This window comes from Dendropsophus ebraccatus, chromosome 2 (assembly GCF_027789765.1).
Source record: "Dendropsophus ebraccatus isolate aDenEbr1 chromosome 2, aDenEbr1.pat, whole genome shotgun sequence".
NCBI lineage: Eukaryota > Metazoa > Chordata > Amphibia > Anura > Hylidae > Dendropsophus > Dendropsophus ebraccatus.
Genome location: NC_091455.1, coordinates 28954881 through 28966962, shown reverse-complemented (window position 1 = coordinate 28966962; position 12082 = coordinate 28954881). Strand labels below are relative to the sequence as shown.

Here is a 12082-nt window from a genome sequence, read left to right as displayed (position 1 = left end):
GACTCAGATTCAGAAATACAGTTGATCGCGAACCAGACGGAAATATCTTAACAATGGGTAAATCTCTATGGACGACAGGGCCTTAATTCACCTCCAGTCTTACAGTAAGGGATGCAAATGATACCTTAAAGTCATATAAAGACCCTTGAAATGTCACGTATATGAAAACTCCCAGACAGAGGTCCTTGTCACTTTTGACATATCATAGAGAATCCAAATTTTTGATCGGTTGCGATCAGATCCCTATTGATCACTAGAGAAGCACTTGGCTAAGACTTTCTATAGAGTCCATCTCCACCAGTGATTGGACAGCAGCACTTAACTTAGTGTTTCTCCCTGCTGGTTCTAAAGAGTAGTAGAGGTCTAAACACTCAGACCCCAACCTCAAATTTTTAGAGTATCTGTCATTAGAAAAAACTTTTGACATGTCACAAAAACATGAAGTAGGGGAGAATCGAACTGCATGCTTAAGTGAAAATAAGTCCAATGTTTATTCAAATGATCTGGTACAAAGGTGCAACATTTCGACCCAATGGGTCTTTCACCAACGGATACTATTGGATTCTCCTCTTCTTTAGGCTTGCTCCATGCCAGCATGCATCCACATATAACATATTCTAAGCCTGTCTGGACCATGTTTCTTGGTGCTGTTGGAACTTGCTTATGTTTGGTAACATCATAGAAACACGTCAAAAGTCTAAGAGATCGGATCGCAACTGATCCGAAGGAGATGGGCGAAGATTGCGGGCATAGAGCCCACATAATGATCTCCCAGATCATTCTCCTCAAAAGTCATGATCTGAACACTCAGACCCAGACTGATCAAAACTTTTGATATATCTCTGAGACATGTCAAAAGGTTTTTTTTTATTTTTATGTTTTTAGTCTTGTTTTTCAAGACTAAAAACAAAAAAACGAGCTTGTAATAGCAAAGGTGAAGCTGGCCATAAATTTTATATAGCTGTGGCTAAACATTCATTTGGCCAACAACTGTCTCTCCAGATCCCTCTATCTACAATAAATGCTTAGCCAAGCATGCATGTCCCTTGAATGGGGAGTAGCTTATCTTCCTAGGAACAAAGGGATAAGCATGTTGAAATCCAACATACCCAACCATTCTTTCCCCTTACAGCTTCCTTAAGAGAATAGTCAGGAGGCCCTCATACACATTAAAGGGACTCTGTACCCACAATCTGACCCCCCCCCCCCCAAACCGCTTGTACCTTCAGATAGCTGCTTTTAATCCAAGATCTGCCCTGGGGTCCGTTCGGCAGGTGATACAGTTATTGTCCTAAAAAACAACTTTTAAAATGGCAGCCCTGTGTCAAATTAGCGTGGCCTAGATTTGTGTATGCATTAGGCTGGCACACCCTCTCTGTCCCTCCTCCCCGCCCTCCTCATCATTAGGAATGCTCCAGGCAGATTGTCTCATATTCCCCACCTGTTTAGCCCGGCACATGGGCTGGATCGTTAAGGCACCTGTGCAATGTTCAGAGAGGAGAAAATATTCTAGGGGCATTCCTAATGATGAAGAGGCTGGGGAGGAGGGACACAGAGGTGTCGCAATGCAAAGACATGGGTACTCTAGGCCACGCCAGTTTGACTTTGGATACCCATGCCTTTGAAATGCGACACCTCTCCGTCCCTCCTCCCCACTCTCTTCATCTTTAGGAATGCCCCTAGAATATTTTCTCTTCTCTGAACATTGCACAGGTGCCTTAACAATCCAGCCCATGTGCCGGGCTAAACAGGTGGGGAATAGTAGACAATCTGCCTGGAGCATTCCTAATGATGAGGAGGGCGGGGAGAAGGGACAGAGAGGGTGTGCCAGCCTAATGCATACACAATCTAGGCCACACTAATTTGACACAGGGCTGCAAGTTTAAAGTAGTTTGTTTAGGACAATAACTGCATCACCAGCCGAACGGACCCCAGGGCAGATCTTGGACTAAAAGCAGCTATCTGAAAGTACAAGTGGTTTGGGAGGGTCAGATTGTGGGTACAGAGTCGCTTTAGGTAGTTGGAGGATCCTACTGATATTGGTGGGTTTGCCCAACTTTTACATTTATGACCTTTAGGAACATGTCAGATTATTGTTGGAAACCAAAGAAAATGAATCATCATGGAGACGACCACCCAAAATTGCAATAAAAAATGGTGGCTGTCTCCAAGATGGTCACTATTTATTGTATGCGGTAAACTTGAAAATCTGGTCTGGTGGTCTTACGGACAGGTTTTATTACCTGCATTAAGGAAGTTGTGTATTCTTCTAAGATTAGTTAGTTCTGACCTGTTAGATTTTATGATAGTCATTAGAGGATGATCTACTATGTACAGTGTTGGGGACTATGGTAGGAGCATCTCAATGGTTAGTATTTAGTTGTCAGCCGGCTTCATTTACGAGTACACTGGTCCCTTGCACAGAGAACATTGCCCTGAAAACCCCATTTTCTCAGGATTGGTGGGGGTCTCAAATACAACACCCCGACCCATCATGAAGTGATGGCACATCCCACTGATGAGATAAAAACATTCCCACAAATATTTGAACCTAATTTTTTTTTATTTTTTAAAGCAAATTATTCTATTAGTTCTTTGTGATAACTGCCAAACTGGTAAATTTTTCGTTTCAATATTTTCATCTGCTACATTGGATTCCATAGCCAATAGTCACTGTAACTGGGAGTTTACGATACCAAAGACCAATGAGGTGTGCTTTTGTCTTTTCTCTTTGTTGAAGCTGGCCATAGTTAAAGCATACCAGTTGCCAAGAAACAAACAAACAAGCTTTTGCAACAGTTTTGAACAGTTGGGTCCAGATCCAGTTTGAAGAAAAGAAGAAGCACCTCTCTCCATACACTGTGTTTATATGAATAAGATGGTCTCATAGACTCATAGATATTATGTGGCCATCTCGATCATGTGACAAAGAGCTGGGGGGGGGGGGGGGGACATGCTGAGCACATTTTTCTCCCATCTTGTTCTCCTGATTGGTTGTGGTCGAAATGCTTAGACGCCAACTAATAAAAACATTTAAGAAGTCCTTGTGTCTCTATGTGCAGAAATAGGAGGGTTGTACAAGATTTAAAAACATAGAGTGCCACATCTTTCCACAGCAACAAAATCCTCCACTCCCCAACTGGGTCAACGGGCGCAGGTCCAGGTGAAAAAGCAGGGCAAAATAAAGTACTAAAAATATTTATTTAAATAAAACGACACAGCGCGTTTCAGGATCGCACTGATCCCTTTCTTAAAGGGGTTGTCCAGCGGAAAAAAATTTCTTTCAAATCAACTGGTGTCACAATCCGTATATAGATTTGTAATTTACTTTTATTTAACAATCACAAGTCTTCCTATACTTAAAAGCTGCTGTATATCCTGCAGGAAGTGTTGTTTATTTACATTCTCTGCTGACATCTCTGGCCGAGTCAGGAACTGTCCTGAGCAGGAAAGGTTTTCTATGGGGATTTGCTACTTCTTTGGATAGTTCCTGACTCGGCCAGAGATGTCAGCAGAGAGCACTGTCTCTGAATGTAAATAAAACAACACTTCCTGCAGGACATACAACAGTTTGTAAGTATGGGAAGACTTGAGATTTAAAAAAAAAAGTAAATTACAAATCTATATAACTTTCTGACACCAGTTGATTTGAAAGAAAATTCTTTTTCGCTGGACAACCCCTTTAAGTGTTTAATTTTTTAAACACTTAAGTTTTTAGTACTTTATTTTGCCCTGCTTTTTTACCTGGACCTGCGCCCGTTGGACCCAGTTGTGGAGTGGAGGATTCTGTTGCTGTTACTATCCGGTTGTGGTTGCCTGGGAGTGGCTGCGGTTCATATACCTGCTGTGCTTGAGTGTTGTGCCTTGTATTTGCACAACACAATCAGGTGAGAATCTCCATTTTCTCTCTTTCCTGATGTCCTTCTGCCTGATTTCTACACTATAGAGAGCTGCTTATTTCTATATTACATCTTTCCACAGGTTTTGTGCGGTATTACCGATCAGTCCCATTCACATCAGTTGCAATTCCAATCACAAACTACACACTTGTCACAATTTTGACAAACTTTGTGAAACCAAAATGCAGTTAAGCTACAAAACCTTCCTGTGTAGGTACTATCACATAACAGTATGATGTATTAGGGGTACTCCAGAGGAAAAAATATATATATTTTTTTTAAATCAACTGCCCTCCAGTACTTCTTGCTGCTTTATGTCCTGCAGGAAGTGGTTTGTTCTTTGCAGTGTGACATAATGCTCTCTGCTGCCACCTTTGTCCATGTCAGGATGTGTCCAGAGTAGTAGAAAATCCCCATATAAAACCTCTCCTGAATTGTTCAGTTCCTTTCAGAGGAGGCAGCATATCAGACTGGAAAGAATACACCTCTTAAGGCAGGACATACAGCAGCTGACCTTATACAAAAATGTATGATTTCAAAATATTTTTTCTCCAGAGTACTCCTTTACAGCTTTGGCTGTCCGGGCATGATGGGAATTGTAGTTTTGCAACAACTAGAGGGCTGAAGGTTCCCCATCCCTGGTCTAGAACATGGAAGAGAAACAAGTCTTCCCATTCTAGTTTTAGTTTGTGTAGGTTCCATTCCAGGACATAACATACTGGCCACAATACTGTCATATAAAAGTGACAGGAGACTGTATATGTGTACATGAATAAATTTGCATGTCTCCGCCTACTATTCCCTGAATGAAGACTTATCCTTTTTTATGAGAATAGGTGATAGAATTGAGCATGGAAATATGTTCTGTATAAAGAAGAGATTACTATATTGTAAACTGCTTTAGTTAGGGAGTGTTTGGTGCATTTACCCCTCCTCTCCCTAACCTTACTAGCTAGCTTATACCTATATATGTTAAAAAAAAAAAAAAAGGATGTATAAGGTAATCAGATAGAGTATACACATTCTCATAATAATCATACAACAGGCAATAGTGAAACATTGTTTCCATTTTCGGACCATTGTAATCAACCAACAAATACGATTAAGATTTGATATCTGTCAAAACAAAAGTGGAAGCGCCAGCAGCTGTCTGGTGATGTCCTGAGAGCTGATGTTTCCAGACCCGGCAGGGCTCAGCATGGAATGGACTCCAACAGCAATATATACAGTGCAGATCAGCTTGATGTAAAACGAACTGACAATCCCATCGCCCAGCGTCCGACCAGCAATAAACCCTATTATGTTGGGAGGTGGTGGTCGGTCCCTACGCCATAGGCTGTCAGGATAACATAAACACTTCCAATTACTGTGTTGCCAAATATTCACTTCATGTCATTGCAGAACTGTGGAACTGTATAAACACCTCGGCACAGTCACTTCCCATGGTCCGTTCCTTGAAGTGCCAGTCATACAATGTTGTGGCAGTTTTCATCACGCCGGCTTATAAACACAAGCGGACAGATCAAACACTATTAACCCCCGGTGGATCATTTTCAATTCATAACAAGTCAGATGGAGGTTTTCATTATACAGGGCTTAGACACAACAACACGCGGTTAATGCAAATGAAATTCGGTGTATGACGACAATTGATAAGGGTGAACCTCCAGCTGTGGGGTTCAACTCTGTCACTTTGAAGCACTTTTCTTTTTTTTTATTAAGAAAAGCTTAAATTCCTGCAGAGCTGAAATCTCTATATTGTTGTGAGAAAGTAACAGGAAAATGATAAATTCTGGTTTGTCAGGCTTGTCATCTATCCTTCCGAGAATCCTGAGAGACAGCGCTGCCTAGTTACACAATGGGGAGAGATGTATATTTATGTTTACCTAGGCAGATTAGCACTGGCGGGTTTATGTTCTCATTTAATTTATATAATTTAAAAGCAATGTTACTGTATTGATATAGATAGATAGATAGATAGATAGATAGATAGATAGATAGATAGATAGATAAAGGATAGATAGATAGATAGATAGATAGATAGATAGATAGATAGATAGATAGATAGATAGATAGGAGATAGATAGATAGATAGATAGATAGGAGATAGATAATAGATAGATAGATAGATAGATAGATAGATAGATAGATAGATAGATAGATAGATAGATAGGAGATAGATAGATAGATAGATAGATAGATAGATAGATAGATAGGAGATAGATAGGAGATAGATAGGAGATAGATAGATAGATAGATAGATAGATAAAGGATAGATAGATAGATAGATAGATAGATAGATAGATAGATAGATAGATAGATAGATAGGAGATAGATAGATAGATAGATAGCTGATAGATAGATAGATAGATAGATAGATAGATAGATAGATAGATAGATAGTTCCTATATATAAACAAGACAGATAAGAGATAAATATATTCTAAAAAAAAATGTGCAGCACTCTCCAAAAAGGCAGTTTTGGGTGAGTAAACATCACTGTTTCTTTCGAAGTGCTGCTGTTGCTTCTTTTTGATAGATAGGAGATAGGAGATAGATAGATAGGAGATAGGAGATGGATAGATAGATAGATAAGAGATAGATAGATAGATAGATAGATAGATAGATAGATAGATAGGAGATAGATAGATAGATAGATAGATAGATAGATAGATAGATATATAGGAGATAGATAGATAGATAATGTTAGGAATACAAGGTCACTAAGCTGCAGAACCATACTTTACCTATGGCAGTTGCCTTCCTGGGGTCCTAATAATAGCTTCCTTACTCAGATGCCCCCAGGTCTTAATAGGAGTGCAGGATGGGCAACACCACCAGTAATCAAACAAGAAATACACACAAGTCTACAAGAAGTAACAAATACTGAGCACTAAATCAGCAGGATGACTGCAGCTGATAGGAGCAGCAATACCTGCAGGACAGCTGAGCAGTCACTAAGTGTGACTGCAGCAGAGAGGAGCAGAGGACTTGCAGTATGATTAAGCAGGTACTTTCTTACTACTTCCGAACTGAAAAAAAAAGCAAGCTACAAACATGCAAGAACCATGTATAATATGGCCAAGACAATCACATGCAAATGCTCAGACAAATGACAGAGACAGTAGCAAGGAAACAGTCGGCCTATGGTAGCAGGCTAGATGATGGCTATACCAAAAAATAGGATGGAGAACAAAGAAAGACTGAGGAGCAAAGCAATATCTCAGCCACCTGCACAGATGTGAATGAGTCTTTAACATTGGTAAAGTATAAGCTACAACAGCAGCCAGATAGAACTAACAGCCGGCATGAATGTATTATAGAAAGATAGATAGATAGATAGATAGATAGATAGATAGATAGATAGATAGGAGATAGATAGATAGATAGATAGATAGATAGATAGATAGATAGATAGATAATCAGGAGTTAGATATGAAATATACAGTTAGATAATATTTAATCAAAAGAAAGAAAGAAAGAAAGAAAGAAAGAAAGAAAGAAAGAAAGAAAGAAAGAAAGAAAGAAAGAAAATCTCCCCGATTCCTGATCCCGAAGGGTTAAGCTCTCCCCCCCAGCTCCCCGGCCATGCGGAGTATAATCTGGATACAGTTAATTTTAAGGGTCAGATGTGTCCTTTAAAAATTCACAGATGCAAAGGCAAGAGGGAAAGCAAATATTTTCTTAACATGTTAGGTCAGCGTGTGATATGACATGGGGGGCTCTGGTCGGTTGCTGTTCTGCTGTATCTGGGCGGCCATTGTCTCTATATACAGGGGCTACAAGGCCAGGTTTTCTTACAGGGAGCTCATCAATCCCTACAAGTTCTCTCAGGCCGGTGGTGTTCTTTAAGTTTACAGGCGATGTTCTTAGATTTGTAGAAATCTCAGGAGGGTCCCTAGTGGCCACTAGTATCCATAGCCATGTGTAACATGCAAAGCATAGGGTAAAACATGCAGAGGCAGGCGGCAAAGCTATTACAGCATGACATGCCTGCAGCAAGAAGGCTGATCAGATCAGGAAACACAACTACATGTCTCTATGATATGCAGATAGCTAGTGATATATTACTATATAACAGTGCCAAGGTATATGGGGGGCATCTATCACTACATACTATAGTGGGATTGTAGGAAGCAGAGGTCATGGACATGCGGCTGACCTTACTGACTGCTCAGGGGGAATGCCATCAGATTATTACACCTCAGTCTATATACAACCTGTCACTGCACATAGGCATACAGGGACGGCAGGGCTAAATACAGGAGGGCTATCAAGTGCAACCTATACATAGATGCTGTATGCTACTCTATTATAAATAGAGCCATAGGCACATACATATATATATGATAAACAGACTATAAACAGAGATCAGGTCATAAAGGAAAGACTGAGACTTCTCCTCTTTTCAAATCCATAGACAGACGGACTATAGATGGATGGATGGATGGATGGATGGATGAATAGATGGACAGACAGACAGACAGACAGATAGATAGACAGACAGACAGACAGACAGACAGACAGATAGATAGATAGATAGATAGATAGATAGGGAGATAGGAGATAGATAATAGATAGATAGATAGATAGATAGATAGATAGATAGATAGATAGATAGATTTCTAACATTAAAACTCACTAAATTCCTGTACATTTCAATGTCTATATATTAGGATGTATGTCAGGAGAAAACTTTTTTTGTGCTGAATTACACACTCTGCTCTGCTACATCTGTACAGTAGGAATGTTTTAATAGATAACATATAAGTAGTATTAGAAACATACAAGGTGGGGGGGGGGGAGAAAGAGAGAGAGAAAGAAAGAAAGAAAGAAAGAAAGAAAGAAAGAAAGAAAGAAAGAAAGAAAGAAAGAAAGAAAGAAAGAAAGAAAGATAAAGAAAGTCGATAGATAGATAGATAGATAGATAGATAGATACATAGATTAGATAATAGATAGGAGATAGATAGATAATAGATAGATAGATAGATAGATAGATAGGAGATAGATAGATAGATAGATAGATAATAGATAGATAGATAGATAGATAGATAGATAGATAGATAGATAGATAGGAGATAGATAGATAGATAGATAGATAGATAGATAGATAGGAGATAGATAGATAGATAGATAGATAGATAGATAGATAGATAGATAGGAGATAGATAGATAGATAGATAGATAGATAGATAGATAGATAGGAGATAGATAGATAGATAGATAGATAGATAGATAGATAGATAGATAGATAGATAGTAACATAGAGAGGTCTCAGTGAGCACACCAGTAACCTCCACTCCCCTGTAATAACTCAATCCCATCCTGTATTCTCACCATGTGCCAAATGACAAACACCGCTCTGCTACACTGTAATAATAAATAACACATAACCAAGATATAGGAGAAACAACAAATACAAGTTACAATCTGCTGCTAATTTCGGATGAATCTTGGAGATTGTACGATGCTACAGACCAGGGCAGCGCTATATCTTCATAGCGGGGATTGTATGGGGTAGAAACTCCCGGTAAAACTATCATAGGGAAGGATCACCAACTAATAACTGTGTCACTTTGCTTTGGGATTTAACCCCGGTGATACCAGTGAGCACCATGTAACGCAGCTGATCAATAGTATTAGGAGCCTGCATGTGATCAGCTTTCCCCCAGTGCAGCCCTGACCTGTGAAGCTTCTGTCCCCTTTAATTCTCCCAGCTTTATTAGAAGTTACAGTAATGATCGGAGTGGGATGACAATGAGCCCCCTTCATCCGTCCTGTAAAGGTTAGCTCCACGTCCCAGGTATGCCGGGTGACATTTGCCGCTCTATATATAGAGGATTATAAAACCTTATTTATAATCCCAGCTCCTTATAGTTATAGTGTATACTACCGGCGAAACAAGCTGCAAACTCTGTTATCTAGTACCGTCCTGTTCTAGAACACACTATTATTAGCAAAGAAGAAATGAAACATTCCAGCAGCAAAAAAAGAAAAAAAGCAACTTCTTAAAGGGGCACTTACTTTTTGCAGCCATTGAGTGTAATTTTCCATCACATGCTCCAGATGTTGGATTTTCTGCGACGGAAAATCCTGATTCATAGGTGGTTCGTCCCTCTGCAGGGCATTGGTGTTATACTGGTCGGGGCTGCCCGTGCCCTCGCGACAATTCCCATCATGTTCAGGAAGGATAAAAGTGTAAGTGCACTGGCCATGCTGGATGCGGTTGTATCTTCTCCCATTGCCGTCCGTCCCTTTCCTCTGCACATTGCACTCTATGGCGGTGATCAGCGCAAGGCAAAGGGCGAAGAAAATTCCAGATGCCATCCCGATGAAGAATATATATAAAAAAAATATTTTTGAAATTTCTTCGAGGATCCAGCAGGGAGACGTCTCCAGCTGCGGAATTTAAAAATCTTCAGCTCCAATAGATATAGTTAGTGCCTAGAAGCCAAGGATCTATTGTCTATCCTCATTTGCAGTCTAAAGATTAACCAGTCGGCTGCACACATGGAAAGCCCTGGTCCCTGGACTCTGGCTGCTGCAGCCGATCTGTTATTTCCACTCCGACCCTCCGAGTTTTTATTAAGGCATTCAAGCTGCAAGCAGCCTAAGAGATGGCTTGAGAGGAATTTGAGTGCGCCCCTATGCAAAGCATAGCTGGTGGTTTGAGGAGAAAGATATCAGTTTACAAAGTGGCTGCATGCATGACCTCAATCAGGCTTATTCTACACAACAACTAACAGCCTGAGACAGGCGCACCAAGAGGCAGTTTGTCCTTGTCAGCGGATTAAAACTTAAAGGATTTTTTTTTCCTCTCTCTCTTTGCAGGTAGCGAGAAGCGTATAGGGGGGCAGCCAGGCACGATGAAAGGTAACGCCTTTATTGGCTTTATGAGGAAGAGTGCGACTACTCCGGCTGGGATTTGTTTTCCACATTGATTAAAGGGGTTGTCCAGCGAAAATCTTTTTCTTTCAAATCAACTGGTGTCAGAAAGTTATATAGATTTGTAATTTACTTCTATTAACAAATCTCAAGCCTATGAATCCCCATTGAAAACCTCTCCTGCTCTGCGCAGTTCCTGTCTCGGCCAGAGATGTCAGCGGAGAGCGCTGTGTCAGACTGAAAATAAAACATTTCCTGCAGGACATACAGCAGCTGATAAGTATGGGAAGACTTGAGATTTTTTTTAACAGAAGTAAATTACAAATCTATATAACTTTCTAACACAAGCTTTTTTGCTGGAAACCCCCTTTAAAGGGCAACACCGGTGATTTTTTTTTCTTTCAAAACTGGTGTCAAAAAGTGACAGAGATTTTTAATTTACTTCTATTAAAAAAGAACTCCAGTCTTCCAGTACTTATCAGCTGCTCTATGTCATAGACATAGATATAGATTTGCAGGACATGCAGCAGCTGATAAGTACTAGAGGACTGGAGATTTTGTAATCAAAGTAAATTACAAATCTCTGACACCAGGTGATTTGAAAGAATTCCCCCCGCTATAATTGCTCTATAATGACCATGTGTGGATTAGGGTCCGTTTACACAGAAAGATTATCTGACAAAGATTTGAAGCCAAAACCAGGAACAGACTATGAACAGAGAACAGGTCATAAAGAAAAGACTGAGATTTCTCCTCTTTTCAAATCCTGGCTTTGGCTTCAAATCTTTGGCAGATAATCTGTCAGATAATCTTTCTGTGTAAACGGACCCTTATGCTGGGTTTACACGGAACGATCAAATTCGAACGATAATCGTACGTGTAAACCCAGCGAACGATCGCACGACGAGCGAGAAATCGTTCATTTTGTTCTTTTAACTTGTTCTTAAATCGTCGTTCGTCGTTCGCAAAAAAATCGCCGATCGTTCCGTGTAAACAGTCGTCACGCCAAAGTCCCGCCCCCGCTGCTCGCAGCCCGGCCCCCTGCTTATCCGCAGCCCGGCCCCCCGCTCATCCGCAGCCCCCTGCCGCCGGCTCGATCGCCACCCCCGCCACTCCGATCGCCACCCCCGCCACCGCCGCTCCGGCCACCGCCGCTGCGGGCGCGCGATCGCAAAACGATTTTTCCGTACGATATATCGTACCGTATAAACGCTGATCGTTATAAAAAAAAAATTGTTACTTCGAAATCGTTAATCGTGCGATCGGGCCAATTATCGCTCCGTGTAAACCCAGCATTAG

General features: G+C 40.6%; 1 protein-coding gene across 1 annotated transcript in view; it reads right to left on the bottom strand.

Moving 5' to 3' along the window:
• Positions 1–10674, bottom strand: part of ANGPT1 (angiopoietin 1) — a 219659-nt gene extending 208985 nt beyond the window's left edge. The window contains exon 1 of the mRNA XM_069957200.1: positions 9923–10674. Within this exon, the coding sequence (XP_069813301.1) occupies positions 9923–10225 (303 nt within the window). The 5' untranslated portion in view covers positions 10226–10674. The remainder of the gene's footprint in view (positions 1–9922) is intronic.
• Between the last annotated feature and the right edge of the window lie 1408 nt (positions 10675–12082).